Source organism: Gossypium arboreum, chromosome 1 (genome assembly GCF_025698485.1).
Source record: "Gossypium arboreum isolate Shixiya-1 chromosome 1, ASM2569848v2, whole genome shotgun sequence".
In the NCBI taxonomy this organism is placed as follows: Eukaryota; Viridiplantae; Streptophyta; class Magnoliopsida; order Malvales; family Malvaceae; genus Gossypium; species Gossypium arboreum.
The window spans coordinates 121534647-121555083 of NC_069070.1; the positions used below are offsets into that span (position 1 = coordinate 121534647).

The 20437-nt window shown below is 31.1% G+C and overlaps 2 protein-coding genes across 6 annotated transcripts; both read right to left on the reverse strand.

Annotated features, from left to right (window-relative positions):
* Positions 1-74: 74 nt before the first annotated feature.
* On the reverse strand, positions 75-7759 carry LOC108483062 (cyclin-T1-4). 5 transcript variants are annotated; one of them, XM_017786249.2, is made up of 7 exons: positions 7532-7757; positions 6385-6954; positions 6204-6285; positions 5576-5710; positions 4959-5134; positions 1005-1150; positions 75-421 (listed from the first exon to the last, which is right to left on the reverse strand). In XM_017786249.2, the coding sequence occupies exons 2-7, from the start codon at positions 6927-6929 to the stop codon at positions 390-392; spliced, it is 1116 nt and encodes a 371-aa protein (XP_017641738.1). In that variant the 5' UTR covers positions 6930-6954; positions 7532-7757; the 3' UTR covers positions 75-389. The 5 variants fall into 5 exon arrangements, 2 of the variants coding, with proteins under 2 accessions (XP_017641738.1, XP_052887573.1); XR_001871005.2 differs by lacking the exons at positions 75-421; positions 1005-1150 and adding exons at positions 2815-4362; positions 4497-4756 and having other exon boundaries at positions 7532-7759; XR_008287015.1 differs by lacking the exons at positions 75-421; positions 1005-1150 and adding exons at positions 2815-4362; positions 4489-4756 and having other exon boundaries at positions 7532-7759.
* A 4336-nt stretch (positions 7760-12095) lies between these two features.
* LOC108480816 (leucine-rich repeat receptor-like serine/threonine-protein kinase At2g14510) lies at positions 12096-17496 on the reverse strand. Its single transcript, XM_017783926.2, has 9 exons — positions 17257-17496; positions 16289-16844; positions 14626-15089; positions 14147-14282; positions 13990-14061; positions 13841-13909; positions 13303-13374; positions 12533-12604; positions 12096-12447 (listed from the first exon to the last, which is right to left on the reverse strand). The coding sequence occupies exons 1-9, from the start codon at positions 17339-17341 to the stop codon at positions 12408-12410; spliced, it is 1566 nt and encodes a 521-aa protein (XP_017639415.1). The 5' UTR covers positions 17342-17496; the 3' UTR covers positions 12096-12407.
* Between the last annotated feature and the right edge of the window lie 2941 nt (positions 17497-20437).

Sequence of the window (20437 nt, forward strand, 5' to 3'; positions counted from 1 at the left end):
AAACACATCAATTTTTTTTTAATCTTTCAAAAAAAATTTCCATTCTACCTCATAATAAAAGAAAAATAGAGGAATTTCAAGTAAATAATGATATTCCATTGCATAAAAAGTAGTTGGGATGGATCATGACATTCACATAGATACAGCTAGAGTCAAGAGGCCATGAATTTATAAACCTATAAAATCCCATTTAATCACTTACTTCTCATACTAGTAGTATATTAGCGCTCTTGATTCTCCGCCCATCCTAATATAACAATTTTCTTCAGCCTCTGCACATACCACCTTCACCATCATTAAACAACCAATCTTTCATTCATATATATAACTAAGAACCCTAAGCCAACGATGAATCTGATCTGAATCGTAGATCTACCCTCGTTATCCTTTTAGAACAGCTCCATCAACTGCTGTGAAACATCTGCATGCATCAAACCGTGAGTTATTACGTGGAAAAATATTTGGTGAACTGTCACTAGAGTTTTTAAACTTTACAAGCAGAGTAGAAAAAAACGAAAAGTTAAAGATATGAAAAATTGCCAAGTTCAAGGACTAAGTTGGGAAGAGTTACCAAGTTCTTTATCCCTATAAAAAAAAGGACACGAAAGTGTCTTTTAACTCCACTCGGGAGATTAAAAAAACAACATTATTTCAGGTTTTACTTAATAGATACAATCATAGAATAAAGCTTACCCACCCCCACCCCCACCCCCCACCCCTTTCACTGAGCCTAAAAGGGTGGTGACAAGGGTAAAATCCATTAAGAGTTGACAATCAAGCAGGTTCGGGTTAGATTCAAGCAATTTTGCAAAACCATTTTATAACCATGAGTTATCTTAGCCTCATCTCTGATTCGGGTCTGAATTTTTTTGGTCAATTTCATGTCTGAAATGGGGAGTTGGTTTACAGGTTCACAATTGTTTTGCCACCTTAATGGTATAAAGATGTGTTTATCTCAGTTCACTAGAATAAAGATAACTTCAAACCTTTCATATAAGGGTTACCTTGGAGAATAGCTGGAGTTGTTTGAAATTCTAGCCAGATATCATGGTAAGAAGCAAGATCGAAATTTAGAAACTTGGCTGCGAGATAAGCAGCTCCGGCAGCAATATGGTGGGGCTTAAATTGAAGCCACAATGAGCTCCTAAGCCTACAAAAGAGAATCCACATACATTATTAAAATAAATGAGTGATGGGAGTTACAACAAGACAGTGATCACCGTTTTATTAGATGCTAAGATTAACATAAAGCAATTACAAACCAACCACAGAAGCAAGAAACGAACAGGCAATGTCTTCAACGACTTAGCACATAACACCACAACCACCACACGTCAACAACAAATACAACAAGAAATGATCATAACAGTGATTTGAAGTGAAAAAAGACAAGTCAATTTTTCCTTACCAACTAATGGCATCAACACCAGGTAGAATATTTTCCAAGAATCTCTTGCACCATGGCTGACAGAGTATGAAAACTATAGCAAATATGTTTATACCCATCTACAGAACAAATCAGTTCCAGTCCAATCCGCAGTGCTTCTAACTCCAGTAGTATTACACAATTCAAACACGGAACAGACATAGAGCGCAATGTAGATATCAAAGCAAGTCTCTTTAGCCAATCAATTATCCGAACAGGCTCATCAACAAGCATGATTGACTGCTCATGGTTAAGGAGCATGCATGCATGCTACCCCCCAATTACAAGGAACTAAAGCAGGCACGAGATGATGTTATGAGCAATTTTTACCACCTAATAAATGTAGCATAAGGTACAATATATCTGTATTATTATAAGCACCATTGTAAATTAGTATATACATATGTCCGTTAGTAAACCATAACTCAAGAAAAAATAGAGAAAAAGAGAAGGATAACGAACTACAAGGAATACATTTCGAAGAAATATCAGAATGACAACTGGCGAAGGCAAGACACGACACTATAAGTGTAGGCTATAAAATAGTATATTCAGATGCCCCTTGTTAATCAACCAAAAAAAGAAAAAAAGAAAAAAAATGATGACCATGACAAATGGATTAAAAAGAAAGAACTTTTTGCAAAAACAAAAAATGTGGACAACTATAGGGAGTGGGGGCACCATCTATAGACATAGTAATAAATAGTACACGATTGGGTAAAAATACAAAACTCTGTACACACACACATCATATATGTATATATATAACTTCCATAGTTTTATTGTTCTTCAAATTTAGCCCCTTAAAACGCCCCATCTTGGCATCAAAGTGGAAGAACCACTAGGGACTATGATAAAAAACTTTCCAGCACACCCAAAGCACTCCGCTTGATTATGGGGAAAGTATTCCTCCATAAAATAATAGGCAGTAGAGTACCATGCCATACAAACCAGAGTGCATTAAATAATCACAAGAACAAGTCCCAACAAGGACCACACCCTACCAATATTCCCAATACAAGCCTGACCCAGAAGATATTAAAGAACTCACACTGCCTGGTGCTGCACGCCCATTGACACGGGCTTCATAAGTTCTACTCTAATTGACTGTAAAATCTGAAGTGAGTTTTCGGCTGAGCCTATTCTAGTTCAGTCTAGTACAGGGTGTATCATTATTCTAACTGACTGCTTTACAATGTCGATTGCTTTAGTTTAAAAGTTGCCATACATACAGCATAACCAAAATACTCTAAGCTATAAGGCCATTAACATTTATTGAGCATACACAATTGTCTCCAAGGTATTTAAGATGTAAACCAACATTTAGAGAAGTTCCCTTTTAGTTTGCGGAATCCTCCTTGAAGGAGGAGGCATCTTTCATCTTTGTATTCTTCTCAATCTAAAAAATAATATAAACTTAAATATATGCATGTGTATTAGAGTAGTTATATAATTATGAAATACACATAAGATGGATGAAAAAACCTAAATGAAACATCAAAAGTCAGTTAGAAGCACCAATTAACCATCTTTAAACTAAAACTAATACAATCATTTCAGCTGAGAGACAGATATTTGAGGAGAAAATACACTGAAATATTTTAAAATTAGAAAAAGAAGAGGGTTGAAGTCTGATTATGTACTGCAAAAACAAGATTATTTCCAGAGGCCGAACAAACTCTATGCTTAGCAACACCAAGAATTCAACAACGTTGTACTCAATTCAAGGTTTAGAACCAGATCAGAAGGAAAGGCAAAACCCTAGACAAGAATCACTGTTCTATCAACAAAGACAATAAAAGGTGATGATACGTGTTTTCAATGTATTTTTGGAATTTGTTTCCTTTATGCCATGCTACCTGAAGCAGGCTACGAACAATTCGCTTTTTGCATCTAACCCATCCCCAATGGTTGATAATGCATGTTAGTTCAGTCCCCAACATGTGCACATAGACTCTTAAGTTTGAAAGGAATGAAACTCAAACACAACAGGATTCTCAGTCCAGCTGGTACTTATAAATCAAAATGTAAAACTTTCATTAGATTGACATTGCCATTGGCAAATTCAAATTGGAAGCCTCTTATCTTAAAGTGTTAAACAAAATAGTTAAAACAGGGTAAGATTTCTGGATAAACCAAAAAACCAATTTTTAAAAAACAGAACTGGAGGTCAAACCAATCAAATCTCCAGTCTTCGGTCCAACCAGTTGGACTAGGAGGCAAGATTACTCCTCTTGTGTTTTACTGTTCAAATAACTAATCTAAAATAAATATTAAACATGGTTAATAATTATTGTTTTCTTTTTTAGAATAACATTCAGCTTAAAGGTATTGTTCTTTTTTAGAATAATTACGAGATTAAAGGTTCAAAGCCCATTAATTACAAATAAGATTTTGAAAATATATGTATGTTCATAGAAAACGGATTGAATAAAAAACCGTTTTTAACTGGTTCAATCCGTTTTCATACCGGTCAATCCAGTTTTTGACTGGTCAACATTCACACGCTTCAAATGTACCTGCCAAAGCAGTCCGGTTTTTGATTCCATGCCAAAATCTCCATTTTGAATGGGAGAAATGCAGGACAATAATAACAAACCCTTGCTTGACAACTAGGGAAATCATCACCAGATAGCATTTAAAAAACGAGGAAAGAACCCACTATTGACTCTTCCAAGTCAATAATTTTTCTCCAAATACTGATGGGACACAGGGAGGCAGCCAGCCAGGTGAGTGGTTTCAAAAATGACAAGACTATATTCTGAGGTTATGTGGCTTTAATAGCCATGACCAAGTTGATGGGGTAAAATCATGGGAAAGAACCATAATTATTGTTAATTCAACGTCAGATGTTAAAACAAAAGTTTCCATGAACAGCACATCAATCCGCCAGCTAACAATATCATACAAGCGTGCACGCTAACCCTGAAATGACCCTGCAATTATATGACATGCCAAAAGAATCAATATGCCAGACCAGAATAACTTCGTAGAGTAGTTGTGCTAAAGAAGAAAATTATGGACAGAAGTACCCAGTTCTGGGCAATATGGAAGAAGATAACCTGCATACCCTTCACACCCCAACTCAACTTTTTTCAACCAATTCATAGGACTGCATTGCACCCAGCCACCCACCCCACCCAAAATCCCTTTAAAGTCAAAACCCATAAAATCTGCTGATTGAAGGAATTGAAACACCCACTACTCCCAGTGCATAAAACAGCTACTCAATCATAGCCACAAGAACAAATCCCAATAAATGAGCATTATTCTTAGACTACTCTGGAATAACTCAAACATCACAACGAAATAACTAAACCAAATAGGTACCTGAAAAGGCAGAAGGATTATAATCATTGCACATGTAATAAGACCATTGTGAATCACATCAAGGTAAAGTTCAAAATGCAGCAGTCAGTTTTACTTCTAAAACTAACTGAACTAATCCTTACAAACATATTGCATTGCACCTGTAAAATTAGCTTCAATTGAAAACTAATCAGTAACATTGAAGCATTAAAGATAATCTTACCCTTCACTGACCAAGTTTAATGCCAGGTTCACCAAGGCTGTTTGTGAAAGGCCTATTTTGTTTAGAATGGATGTAAGTGGAGCATATGGATGTTGCACATTAAGTTCAAAATTTAAGGTAGTCAGGATCATTTGCTCTGCCTCAATCACACGTTCACGATACTGCTCAAACCAATCCTGTCCAACAAACAACTCATTTAATGTCATCATATGAAAATTAAAATGGCAATCTTTTCCCTTGTCAATGCAAGTGGCAACTGTAAACTGTTTTTATGCAAAGCCAAAACATTTTCTATATTTGTGAAACATGCTAATGCAGGATTAATATAGCTGTCTCTAAAATGTTTTGAACTGCAAATGCACAATTTAATGCTTGAAAGAAAGAAGCTGACAAGTTTTAATCAACATTCAGCAGCTACACAGGAGTTGGTCCAAATTTGCGTCACTGCCACTAAGCTGCAGCCTAATCATTGTTGGAAAATGCTTTTCATGGATGATAGTATTCAAAAAGCTTAAATATACTTAAAAACATTATTTCCACTTCTACCCTGCTAAAGAACTTAATCCCTTTCAAATTTCTTAGCAAGGAAAAATCAGAAGAAATCAAAAGGTACTCACAACAGGGAGCAGGTAGGATAAGAATGTAATATCCTGTTTATGGAATATTTCACAAGAAGTTCTCAACACATTGTTCAAAGGGCGAGGCGTCTCCTCCGACTTTGCAGCAAGGAAAAGAGCAGCAGTAGCAATCAACTGAAAAAGAATCAATTTGTTAGTCAACTACCATAAAACCTGCTTATGGTCATAGACCTTTTCATTGTATATCAACTAGCATATACAATAATAAAAAAAAAAGTTCCTTGAGGTGATAAAAACGGTTGAAGACAACTTAATGAAACTCAACTTGACCTAAACCACAATAGCTTCATAAATTAATATTTAAGAATATATATAAGTGACACCAATCGAGGAAAAAATTGAAAAGATAACACATGGTCAAGCAAGCAAGATAATATCAACCTTAAAATAGAATTCAGGAACAAAATAGGTGTCTAGAGATTTGAATAGAACTTGAGTTACAAAAGCAACAAAACTTTCTTCTTACAGTTATCACCATAATTTGGAACATTGTTAACCTTTAAACACTGCTGCTTATGACGTTTGGAGACTACACTAGTGGTGTAAAGGATAACTTCCATAAATAAGTGAGCAATAAATTTCTTAAGCATAAGTATTGGAAACTCACAAATCTATCATGGCAAGCATGTGATCTTCGAACAAAAAACCGATGGCACAGTACCATGGCAGTGCCAATGGTAGTTTGTGGCCTGCAAAACACAAGATGATTTAGAATATTAAATAAGAAAAATGCATAAATGATTATAAGAACCAGGAAAAGGAAATAGCATCAAAGATTGATAGCTCACAACTCAAGCTGCAACCCGAGGTTCTGAATGAAGGCACAATAAGAATAACGCAAATGTGTCTCGCGAAGTGCATCAATACCATCTCTTCTTGAAGGTGAATATCTCTCAATATCATCCCTTGTCATAAAGACAGATTCATCATCCTCCAATTGTGACCTATCACGTTTATTGCTGACAGATGTAGAGGCTTCAGCAGTTGATCTCATAGGAGGAATGAAATTGCTGGGTTCCAATGGAGCTGTAGGGCAATGCAGGCTATATGGCTGATAGTTTCTACCACTATCTGCCCAAGTAGCAGCAGAGAACTTTCTCCTTTTCAAAGAAGGAGTACAAGTTGGTTGTGCATGATGATAACCTCTATTATGCTCCCCAAACTGCCCCAAGAATTCTTGAGCATGGTTAAATATCCTGGTAGGGTCACTACTCCAGTTGCCGCTCCTGTAGTTATCAGAACTGTAATTATTGTAGTTATTCCTATTGAAAGGGTACCAGTAATCATCCTGAAAAACGCTTCCTTGCATGCGACAATTCCGTGTAAAAGACATTCCTTATTTCTTTCTAAAAGGAAACCTGAAATACAAAACAAGAGAAACTCACTCTTCCAACAAAATCTATAAAAAGAACAAAAAAAAAAATTATGGCTCTGATTTACCTGTTTTTCATAAAAAAAATTAAAGCCAGAAAATAAAAGTTTGAATCTTTAGGCTCAAAACAATATTTAGAAAAGAAAAAAGGCAGGTTAAAAATTCTATCAATCAGTTTGCCCTATCCAAGCTAATTTATTCCTCAGATGCTTGATATCTCTAGATTTCCCTTCTAATGATAGATATTTATCAAGTTAATTAGCTCTAAGCCTCTAACAATACCTAACACTACAAAAAAAATATAAATAAGGAAACCATTAAAAGAATAAATATAGATCCAAGTTAACCAACAATTCAAAATTATTAAATAAAAATACGAATTAAACACATGCAAAACACACAAAAAAAAAAGGAAAAAAGCAACATCTTGACATATAGATTAGATCATCGTTCAAAAAAATCAAATCAAAACCAAAACAAAATCAACCTTCTTCACATCGAATCCAAAGAAACAGCTGATTTATGATCTTTCGATTAAAATAAAATTAAAATATAATAATTACCTGAATAAAATGAAAAAGATCAAGCGAGATAGGGAGAAAAAGGGCGTGAATAAGATCCGAAATTGAGAATGAGATTGAGATAGGGTTTGTAGAAGAAATAGGGAAAGGGCAAACGGTGAGAGAGAGAAAAAGAAAGGAGAAGTTGGGTCAAATTCAAAAAAGAGAGAAGTCCAATGAAAGCAAATATTTTTTTATTCCTTTTTTTTAATGGAAGCTTTTATATATAATTATCTGAAGAAGAAGATTGTTTTAGTTAGGTTTTATATTTAAAATCATAACACAAATCCTTATATTTTTGTAAATTCAGAATTTGGTCCTTAAATTTTTATTTTAAAAGTTTAGTCTCTCTATTTTTTAGATTTCAAAATTCAGATATAAATTATTTTGTTAATTCAGGTTCATTATAAACCGGAGGTGAAACCAAAAAATTTTTAGGGACCAAAATTAAATTTTAATTTTTACGATAATAAAAATATAATTTTACCATTTTAATAGCCTATATATTTATAATTTTTAAATGATTAAATTAATTTTTATCTATTTTAGGATTATCAAATTACAAATTTAACTTCACTAAAGGGTCTAAATGAATTTTTTTTATTTTAAGGGGGACTGGGCTCTGTCAGCCCCTTAATTATGCCCTTATTACAAACGTACATTATTAATAATTAAACCTGAATTTTGAAATTTAGAAAAATATATTTTTGTAAATAAAAATATAGGAATTATTTTTAAATTTACTGAAAAGTACATGACCTATAGCATATTTTAACCTTTTTAATTTCATCCTTTGACTTTAAATTTTATTATGGTGTGGATAACGTGACACGGATTATTCATGCTATTATCAATATAATATATATAATCTAAAAAATTAGTTTAAAAAATAATTAAAAATATTTTTTTAGGTAATGGCTTTGTAAAAATTCAAAATGCCACATTGTCATATCATAATTAAATCCAAATTGAGGGGTTAATTGTGAAAATTTGTAAACTTCTGAAATTAAAAAAATATTTTAGGAAAATGATAATAAATGTCAAAAATGTTTTTTTCCCATTAAAGTCAAGAAGAATATAATAACTAAGAAGATAAATACTGAATAAAAAATTAGGTAGGGTGGGTAAAAGTACGCCGACTTATTCCTGCTGGATTAATTTTAAGGTTAAAATATGTTACTAGTCCCTATATTTGTATATAATTTTAGATTTGGTCCCTATACTTTAAAAGTTAAAAACTCAGTCTTTCTATATTTTAATTTAAAGATTCTAATCTAATCATTATCGTCATTGGTAATTTCTATCAAAATTTGATAATTTAACGTATTTATTTTCTATCAAACATATGCCACGTCATATAATGATAGTCTAATCAAAATTTTAAGTCATTTTTAACATAAAATACTTACAATTTTAATTACTGAAATTTTCAGATCATAACAAGTAAGAGAACTTAATTTTTAACTTTTTAAATATAATAACTAAATCTTAAAATTTATCAAAATACAAAGACTAACAACATACTAAAAAAATAAAAGTCGAACCACCAGATTGTCGAATTGGATTATATTTATTACTTATAATTATTTAAAATGTTATTAATTATTCATAATTTTAAATCGTTAAGATATTATCAAAATATGTTATAAATTTATTTTGATCCACTAAGCTCAATTTCAAATTTATTTTAATTTATATTATTTTAACTATTTTAAATATAAAACACATTATTCACATCACAACAAACATAAAATTAATCGGAAATTAAATAAAAGTAGAATTTAGTTTCGATAACCTTTGTTTTTAATTTGTATTTCAAAACCGTCCAAATATCATAGTTGTTTATTTTATTTTTATTTTTCTAGCTCATCTTTAACAAATATAGAATAATTATATTATATTACAAAAAAACCTAATAATTTTGAAATTTGAATATAATAGAATGACTAAACTCGTAATTTAACCAACATTGTACGAGATATCAAACAGTAAAGTTGAACACGTGTAGGTTCGAGTCTCGCATTATGTTAAACATGTATGAGTGATTTAGTTCAAGTTGAATTTTTTAAAAATAGTTTAAGTCAATTTAATTATTTAATTTCGTGTCTGTAATGAACGATTATAATTAAATTTTAATATATTTAGACTATGACTAATCATGAATTGAAAAAAGAAAAAGAAAAAAAAAAGTTGTTCCAGTCCATAGACATCTCCACAAGCCGAGTAGCTAATTCAAATTCAATTTAAATAATAAAAATAATTTAAATTTAAATTTAATTATAAAAATAAAAATATATATTATAATTTTTTTTGTATTATTGATGTCTGATTTGTGTACGAGGTTTTTTACTATCTCTTCCAACAATATTGTCTCCGATGCTTAAACTTGTGCTTCTCAATGGAAATACAATATATTTTATCATTGTATCCAATAATTTTTAGTAACATATTGTTAATTTTAATCAGTAAAACCGATTATCGAGCCAAACCGAACTAACCAAAAAATTGATTTGGACTTAAACTTCAACATTTCTTTGGATTCGGGACACAGCTTAGCCCAGCCCATGATGGCTCTAAATGGTCCCCCACTCATTGCACATTTTAGCCACATTACTTTATACCGAATGAATGATATTCCCACAAAGTCCGCTACAATGACTCTTATGGTCCCCATGAGCCGAAGGCAATTATTCCGAATTGCCCTTTGGTTAATTGAATTTTTTGAATCATTTGGGATTTTTATTCAGTTCAATTTTTAGTTTTTCTACTAATTTTATCTTTTGGGGTTTTATTTTTTATTTAATTTATGGTTTTTAAATATTATTTAACAAAATTTAAAATTATTTTTAATTACATAAAAATAAAAGATAAATATTAAAATTATTAATAAACTTTGATTTAATTTTCAAAATCATTATCAACATTATTGTTAGTACTATTTTGTGTTGATATAAATAGTTATATTAATCTAATATGAACATAAATGTATGCACTTATTTCTTTAAACGTGTACAATTAAAGTTTTATGTATACATATAAATTACAATTAAGTTTTACATTTATAATTACACATTAGACAAAAAAATTGATATATATCTCTAAAAATAATTAATAATTCTTAATTTTTCTTTTTTGAAAAATGATTGTATATAATATTTTAAAATTATTTTATAATTTTACATCCTAAAAATAAAATTAATTAGAAATTAAATAAGAATAAAATTCCGTTCGGAGACAACTACATTCTTTTAAATTAGGGAACAAGAAGTGGTCAAAACACCACCCTTCAAATTGATTTGTTTAATTGTGCGAATGAAAAAGGCGGCATGTTTTATTCATTGACAATTGATTAAATTTATACAAGTGAAACATTAAATAAGATATATTTTACAAAACTAAATTCAGATAACAATAATTATTTAAATTAAATTTTATCAAAATATTTTATATTAAAAAATTTACTTATAAATTTGTTTCAACAAATTATTATTGATGAAATAGTAAGGTATTTTTATGTGAATATGTTGATATTGTATTCGATTCTCATATAATTTGTACTATTATTTAAATTTCTAATTAAGTTGATGCTATAAATCAATTAGATGTTATAAGTCAATTCAATCGTGAAATGATAAAAATGTCTATTTATCATTAAAATATGTTATATTATTTAAGAGTATTTAAATTTTTTTACTTTAAGAAACAAATAAAAATATGCATAAAGTGCTATATTAGTAAAACTTTTAATTTGCCACCGGTTAAAATTTTATTTTAATATTTTTTACATTTTAATTTTATTATGCATACTTTATTACTTCTACCAATTGTGCATATATATATATATATATATATATATATATATATATATATATATATATATATATATATATAATAATGTATTTAATAGAGTTAATTAAACATTGACTCAAGATTAATATAATACAATGATAAACAAGCTAATTTTTTTCGTTTTAAAATCATACATATTTCGTCTTTTTATTTAATAAAACTTACATTATTATTAGTTTTAACTCATGCATTTAATTATTTATTATATATTATTTTTAAACACACATCTATATTTTAAATTTGTAATTCTTACACACATAAACGTGTGATAAGATTTCTAGTGTTTTTAATTGTTTTATTTAAAATTATATAAAAAATATTTAATATACTACTAATGAAATTTTAAAATTCCACAAATAAAATTAAGTGATGACAAATATGTATAAAATATAAAAAAATTTAAAAACATACATATATAATAGTACGCCTAGCAAATTTGTAACTCTTGTTTGTAGAATTATGAAAGTGTCATTTTACCTTTGTATAAAAATATGAAAAAAACAAAATATTATTATAATAATATTAATTACTCTTTAAGATAAAATTTATCTATATTTATAAAATCTTTTACTGAATTAGTATTACCAATTAATCAAATCTCAACTTAATTAGAGAGTTAGTACCAAAAATTATTTTATTTATGAAGATTATTCAGTGTATTTTATTTTTATATTTTATAAATCAATAAAAATTTGTCAATAATAAAATTTCTTAACAATAAATAAAAGACATCATGTACATAAAATATGATGTTTACAAAAGTGTTCATATAACTGTTATGTATATTCATGGTAAATAAATACATCAGCCAATACGAAGACTCATAAAATTACAATGCAATAAACAGTTAGTAAGGTATGATGAACAATGACCTAGAATTCAAGCAAAACAAAGAATCAATCCACAAATATTTCTGGTATATTGCATTTAGAGAAAGGCCAGAGAGAAGATAATAGTGAGACTGCCGGCAAAATTCTAAAGTCGGCCGAAAATCGACTATTTTTACAATTCGAGTTCGGATGATATAAACTTAAGAAGGTGGTGGAGACAAAAACTGATTTCCGGAAGTCCTGAAACAAGTTAGAAAGTTTAGCTTCGGTTAGCAGTTAGGTTTAAAGTTGGAAGTTTATATGATTTTCGTGAATTTATACTTACCGAACTTCCAGCCCCGGTCTTCCAATAAGACTATCAGGTAAGCGGCCGGTCAGACTGTTGTTTTGCAAGAACCTAGAAGACGCGAAGAACTGGGTCAGGTATGGAGAATCAAAACAAGTTCACATGGACTAACCAGTGATAACAGTATAGGATGGAGCAAGCGTAAAAGTAGTATACACATCTGCTATCAATGTTATCCAAACTCGGAGTGAGTAGTAACACGGATGCTTTACAACAAGTTGCAGGTTTAGCACTGTACTTTTATGGCTTCATAAAACTACATATTATAGTATCAAAATTTTAAATAAAAATATAAAATTAAATAGACTGAAATATTTTACATCTTACCTAGTTACAGATAATTATCAATGCATTAGTCACACTGAAGTGGACAAGTGGTTTCAATTTTCAATTAATTAAACTTGACCAAAACAAAGTCATTAAGAAAATTATTGTATAGATATGAATCATCAATAATAAAATTTTAAACTGGTACAGTTGGTATACTGACCGCAACTTAATAACAAGTGCCAAGAAATGTAGAGATAGACATGGAAACGACCTATGCTCCAACTCTTAATTTTTTCTTAAAGTATCCATGGCCAGCACTGATGTCCAACATATGGACATAACCTCTAAATATATGAAAACTTAGAAAAATCTAACCATGCCATATCCAACACTCACACCCAAGTCCGAGTAACATATGAACTCACAGGCTATAGAAATTAAAGAGGATGAGAGTGCTTGATATTGATAGAATGACTTACAGTTCGCGCAAACTTTTCATCTCTCCAAGTGATGATGGAATTTCTCCAGTGAGTTGATTGTCTTGCAAATGCCTTTTACAGAAAGTGAAGGATGTTAAATATAGGTTTCATAAAAAGCTATGATAGATTAAAGCATCATGGAGGCTCCCACATCAAGAGTCAAATTGCATTTTAGCCCCTCTACTCAAAAAATGGTCAAATTAATCCCTATACATTAAATCAAAAGGCAAGCTAGACTTTTTCTTAAAAATTTTACCCATTTATGCTGTTAAAAATTTGTCTTTGTACGTCAGCATAAGGCGCACGTGATATGTCACATGTCACTATTTAGTTATTCTGTCAACAGTGCCAGTTTTAAACCGTATAAATGGATGAAATTTTAACCAATTTGCTTTTTAATCTAATGTATAGGAATTAATTTACCCATTTTTTTAGCAGAGGAAACAAAATACAATCAACTTTTAATATTGGAGTCTCCATGATCCTTTTACCCTAAACGAATCAAAGAGAGAAAAACACAATGGAATAATAAACTTACAATATTTCAAGTAGCTTTAATGAACTGAGATCAGGTATTACTCCTGATAAACTGTTGTTACCGAGCCAACTGTCGAAGGAAAGACAAATTCGATCAGAACATTTATCATCATCAAATTTCGTTGCGTGAAAGTTATTTTAATATCTTACATGCCATTGAGTGCAGTTAAATTGGCAATGCTTGGTGACAGTGATCCCAAAAGACCCATACCAGTCAGGTTCCTGGAAAAATAAAACAAACCATTTTGAGCAACAGTAAGAGAAATGCATACAGAAAACATACTACAAACATACTTGACTAACTTACAAAGAAATCACACGAGTTCGTTCGCCCTCAGAGCATTTAACTCCAGTCCATGTGTAATCACGTGGCAGACAAGGATCACCATTCCAATCTAATGGAGGGTTCCGCAAACTGTTCTTTAGCTCTTCTAAAGCTATCACTGCAACACACACGGGAAGGTGCATAAGATAATAATAATGCAAGTATCTAACACCCTTTTAACCTAAATGTTCATTCTCAATAGTAAAGGGCAAAGCACCCCGGTAAGTCAAATCAGTTGCAGATTGAGTCTTTACTCAATCAGCATCATCATTGCTGCCAGTGTAAAAGGATGTGGGTTCAAGCACGTTTTATACTCCTATTTTAAGGGTTGGGTAGGGGATATAGATAGTTCTAGGCATTGTATAAAAAAATAAGAGACGGAAAACCAGTTCATGGTTTGCATGGAAACAAATTCGATTTAGTTTACCACAACAGCAAGTAGAAAAAATTAGCAAGCATACCATCTCTTGTATGAGTTCTTCCTCCAAGGCGAAGAACATCAAAAATCTCTCCAGCATTGATCAAAGGACTACCATTTGAATTAGCAGCAGGACTTAAAGTTATCTTTGTAAGACCACCAAGAGGCCATCTAGTTGCGAAAACCGCGGCTCCTTCTGAAGACAAAACCAGATTGCTATAATACCTTACATCATTTATGTGCATGTCAATCACCCTGGAGTTTGATGACATTGAATCGCTATTATCAGCAAAATACAGAGCAATGTAATAAGTTGAGTTGGGGAGTGAGAAAGGGGGCCATCTCAACTCCATGGATTCCAATTGAGCTGTTGAAAGTGCAGTTTCAAAGACTTTTGAAGGGGGGATGTTCCAGAACCCAGAAACAGCTGGGATCTTCTTGCTTGCTGTAACAGATACATTTTCTTCATATGGCTGCCAATATCGATCAAATTGATCATCCGGATACCTGGTTGTAACAAAAAAGAATCACATTCAGCAAAATCAGAGAAAGCGTCTAAAATAAACAACTCCAACTTCAAATTACAACCAAATTAATTAAATATCAAAATGTAATGTTGAGGGGATTTTGGCCTAATAGGTCAGTATTTTTCCCGGGTCAAGCCAGGGTTTTGCCTCCTGACTCTGCAAAGAGATCAAGTGCCTTGAGAGGCAGTGGGTTCATAGAGTAAGAGCACTTCGTCGAAATGGACCGTGCGCTACCAAAGAAATGGTGGCCATTTGCCATTGTAGGGTTTAAACCCCAACCTATAGCATGCAGGTCATTGTGGGGGAGGGATGGTACCACTTGATTTTGCTTGCTCAGACTCTTCACAGTGTCCAAAGACAAAACTCATGCTCGACTTGGGGACAATATGAGAGGGTCTAATGGCCCCAAAAGGTCAAAATCCACTCAATATGTAACATTTGTGTTTCTAACACAGTGAATTGCTTTTATTCCAAAACAAAATAGAATTATTTCTAATAATGAAACGAATGGTTTAATTATATGCATAACAACTATATAAGAACTATGTTGATGTGCAAAGCATCACACACATCTGGTATTGTCTTTAGGGGTTTTGTCTCCCTGCTCTGAGACAAAAAAGTCTGCAAAATTTCATCTGCGCCTGAACAAACCTATATGCTATAGATCATGGTTTCAAATCTCATGATCAACAAATTCTTCAGTTTTCATGATGAGTGAGATGCTCGCACCCTTTAGCCTGTTTAAGCACTGAGTACACTTCACAAACTTCTTCGTGTCAGAGTCGGATGACAAAACACATACTTTTTTATACAATTTCTACTACTATTCATACCCCAAACTCTTAAACAGGAGAATGATACAAAACCCATACTTTTTTATACAAATTCTACCACCATGACTCTTAAATAGGAGAATGATACGCACTTAAGCACAACCAAATCGAAACCACCTCACAGTGCTAACTCAGCTAAAGCTCAATCGGCGACAAAACACATCCTTACAACATCAACAAATTGATATTACATTCAATTTTGACTTTATTTCTTATACTATATGCTTTTGCTTTATATAAAATGCTAAAACTATAACAAGCATAGTAAAAACATATTAGCCAACAAATAACAAAAAAGATAATAAAAAAGAGAGTTAAACACCAGCTCCATAAAACTTCAACTCACATAATAATGGATCCATTATGCCCAAAACTGTGCCTAGCAACCAAATGTAAAGCATGAGAATCAAATTTCGTAGTATTATAAATCGAATCCCCCAAAATCAACATCTCCAAACTCGAAATAAACGGATCAGACACTGTATAAGTATTCGAAGCCACACAAACACTCATCGTATTCCCTTTAGCTTCAAATACACCTTCATAATACGACGACAATCCTTTCCCATAATCCTCCGTCGTATTCACCACGCTCCAAAACGTACCATCAACAATCTGATCAAAGACTGGCGGCGAATCAAAATCCAAACCGTTGACTCCACCGTAATAGTAAGTCGTCCTAATCAAGTACCTCGCACCACGGTATACACGCACCACGTAACAGAACTTACGCCGGAGGTTCTTGTTCTCGAGAGGAAACGACCGGACGGTGGAGAGCGTGGGGACTAAGCCGGGGACAGTTAGGTTTTTGGATGTTCCGGCGGATATGAAGTTACCGTCGGGTAACCATACTCGGCCGTGGATCACCGATCTCCTGGTTGCGCCGCAGTTAATTAAATATCCTACAAAATTCAAAAAGAATTAAATCACTACAGAAGGATAAAAATGTATCGAGGCGTCGGCTTTCTCAACCAGTCTCGGACCTTCAACCTATGCTCGATGTTAGTCCCGAGTTTTTATCTCTCAACTCCGAGAAGGTCCAAAGAGAGATTCATGAATTTTTGCAGAAAGGATATTAGTAGGTAAGAACAACGAACCTTGCCAAAGCTAAAACCCACTAAGACCCTTTCCGCCAAATTCTCTGAATTCCTTTGGGTTCTCGTTGAAGACGGAAAACAAAAATTCAGGGCTAAAATCGAACATAAACACCTTAAGAACAATACCTCTGTTAAAGATCCGAGATTAGCCAAATAGCGCCGACCCCCTCAACAACAAAATACAATGAGTTGGCCGTTTTTATATACATGCGTGTACCTTTGGGAGGGGTTTGTTGAGAGAAGGAAAGGGAAGGAAAGGAGAGGAAAATGGAGGAAAAGAAGAGGAGGAAAGGAAAGGGCATGGTGGAAATAAGAGGAAATGGAAGGAAATGACAGGAGAGTGAAGGAAAGAAGGAAGGAATAGGAGGGAAAGAGTCAGAGTGGGTAAGAAGGAGAAGAAGGTGGAGTTGGAGGAAAGGAAAGGAATTTTATTTATTTAACGCGGGAAAATCATAAGGCGGCCATCTCACAGGTCATAGAGCTAACGTGTTAAATTAATTGAGCTTGGGTTTAATTATACTTTTAATCCCTCTATCTTAATGTTGTAAGAACTGGTCAGACAAGAGACAACCTATTGAATCATTAGGTTTGGTTTAAAAACTGAACCGGTGGTCAAACTAGTCAGACCAATAATTCTCAGTTTAATTGTCGATTTAATAAAAAAATTATAAATTATAAATTGATTCAATTATCGATTTTTTATCGGTTTCAAGTCATTCATTCAGAGTTTGGACTAATATATCAACTAATTCTCAATTTAACTAACCAAGTTCGATTCAAGCTACACTAATTACTGGTTCAATCCTAGTAGATAAAATATTAAAAATATTTAAAAAATCATAATATATAAAAACAGAGCAAAATATTAAATGTAAATAAATAAAAATTTATTTTCAATTATTGTGGTGTGCAAGTAAACCATCAATTGAATCATACTAATGTTTTAAATTTTAAATCGACGGTGAAATGGTTCAAATTATTGATTTTTATTTGATTACCGTTTAATAATTAATTAATTAGTTAATTAAAATTTTAGATATTTAAAATTATAAAATCAGTTAAATTGTCGATTTTTTATTTTTATCAATTTTAAGTTGTTCGCTTAGAGTTTAGTTTAATCTCTTTTTCTGGACGTATTTATTAATCGATTCTCAATCCAACTGGTTTAATTTAGTTCCAACAACATTGATAATCAATTTAATCATTACAAATAAAACTTTCTTAAAATTTTAAAATTCACAATAAAAAATACAAATAAATAATATGAGTATAAATATTCATTTTATAAATCATAGTAATGAAATTAAATATTTAAACTAGTTCAAATTTGGTTCAATTGATTTTTAACTAATCTTTTACTCAATACGATCATTTTATATTGGTTCAACCCTTTTTTTTGGGGGGTTTGTGGTGCTAATTGAACCACTAACTCCTGATCTAATCTATTCAATTGGTTGGTATAATCTAATTTTGATAACTATGCTTATGGATGGTAGAAAATTTGGATCCGATTGATTTTAATCTAATTGATTCTGATAGGGTCACATTTTTAAATTGGATTTCAAATCTAAATTTTTAATCAGTTAGGTCAAGGTTTAGTTTATTAGGAAATATTAGATCAGAAGTAAGGTGAGCAAAAAAATTGTCATGCTCTGATGCCATCAATGGATATGTTTCATTGTGATAAATTTTAAAATTATATATATTTTTTATTTTGACATAATTTAATTTTTCACAACTTATTAGCATATTTGAATTGATAACAATATTAATTTCTATTATTTAAATAATGATGTATAATTTTTAAATTTTATTTGACCATATTATTAAATCTCATGAAAATTAAATTAACTATGTTGAATCAAATAATAATTTTATATGCTAATAAAATGTTTAAAAGTTATTCTTATAATAAATAAAAATCACGTTAATAAGAACAAGTAATTCTTTTGTGAATTTAAACCTACTCAGTACAACTAATGTTATAAAATAGAGAGATTAAATTGAAGTAGAAGGATCAAATCTTAATTTTAATATAGTAAAGAGACTAGAATTAGAATTAGACCATTCAATTGGGTACTTAGTGGTGCTTACTTACCTGTAATTAGTTAGAACAAGTAAGACCTGGATACTTTCTCATTAAAATATTAGAGTTGTCAAGATGAAAAGGGTAAATCATTGTTTGGGACTTAAATTTAGCAATTATTTTTATATTGGGGTTTGAACTTTGTAATTATTCTCGCATAGGGCCTAAACTAGGCAATTGTTCTCATGTTGAAGCTTAAACTTTTTTGTTCAAATTAGTTCTTGAACTTGGTAATTGTTTCCACATTGGGCCTAAATTTTAAGGTTTTCAATAAAGTATTAAGGATTAATTTTGACAAAAAAAAGTTTAAGCCTCAATGTAAGAACAATTACGAAGTTTAGGGCCTAACTTGAAAAAAAATTCAGACCTGAATGTAGAAATAATTGACAAGTTCGAGTTCCAAAAAGTTATTTAACTCAAACAAGAATTATGGAAAAAAATAATCTGATGAGCTCAATTTTATTTACAATTTGATTTAATTCAATTTAGTTGTAAAAAATAATATTTCAAATATACGACAAGATTGTTTATATATAAAATATTTAAGTGATGATGTGGCATAATCTCAAAGTGTCATGTTTTTACATGGATCAACATTAGAAAACTTGCTAAATTCAAAGACTAATGAGGATCAAAGGAAAATCTTAGGGATAAAGTTGAAAAAGTTGTCAAGTTCAGGGACTACATGTTGCTTTATCCCCCAAAAATAATAAGGTTAAAATGTGTTGTTAGTTCCCGTACTTGTATAGAATTTGAGTTTTGGTCCTTATACTTTAAAATTTAAAAATTCAATCATCTTATTTTTCTCAATTTATAAATCTTAGTCCAATTATTATCGTCATTGGTGGTTTTTGTCAATCTAATATATTTATTTTCTGTCATATATATGACATATCATATGATGGCAATTTAATTAAAATTTCAAGTTGACAACTTTGACAAAAAATACATACAATTTCAATAATTGGATTGGAATTTTTAACTAAAAAGTAGGACTTAATTTATTGTTTTTTAAGTACAAGGATTAAATCTCTAATTTTATCAAAGTACAAGGAATTAACAATTTAACCAAATAATAAACTATATCCCAACCCAGTGACAGTACGGTTGACAAACATTGATGGAAAATACATATGATTTTAATGACTGAATTGAAATTTTTAAATAAAAAAGGGCTCACTTTTTTTTTTTAAGTACAGAGACTAAATCTCTAATTTTTACAAAGATTTTAACCAAATAATAAATTATATCCCAACCCATTGACATATGGTCCATATAATACAATATAAAAATATATTATATAAACAAATTT

Bases quoted from the DNA above. Each gene is read 5' to 3' on its own strand.
- LOC108483062 (XM_017786249.2), bottom strand. From the start codon at position 6,929: ATGTCTTTTACACGGAATTGTCGCATGCAAGGAAGCGTTTTTCAGGAT. The intron at 6,286-6,384 runs GTGAGCTATCAA...TGTGTTTTGCAG, and splicing joins CTCGGGTTGCAGCTTGAGTT to GCCACAAACTACCATTGGCA. The intron at 1,151-4,958 runs GTAAGATTATCT...TCTCTTTTGTAG, and splicing joins TTAAACTTGGTCAGTGAAGG to GCTTAGGAGCTCATTGTGGC.
- LOC108480816 (XM_017783926.2), bottom strand. From the start codon at position 17,341: ATGCCCTTTCCTTTCCTCCTCTTCTTTTCCTCCATTTTCCTCTCCTTT. The intron at 13,910-13,989 runs GTAAGATATTAA...TTCCTTCGACAG, and splicing joins TTAACTGCACTCAATGGCAT to TTGGCTCGGTAACAACAGTT. The intron at 12,448-12,532 runs GTAAGTATAAAT...AACTTGTTTCAG, and splicing joins AGACCGGGGCTGGAAGTTCG to GACTTCCGGAAATCAGTTTT.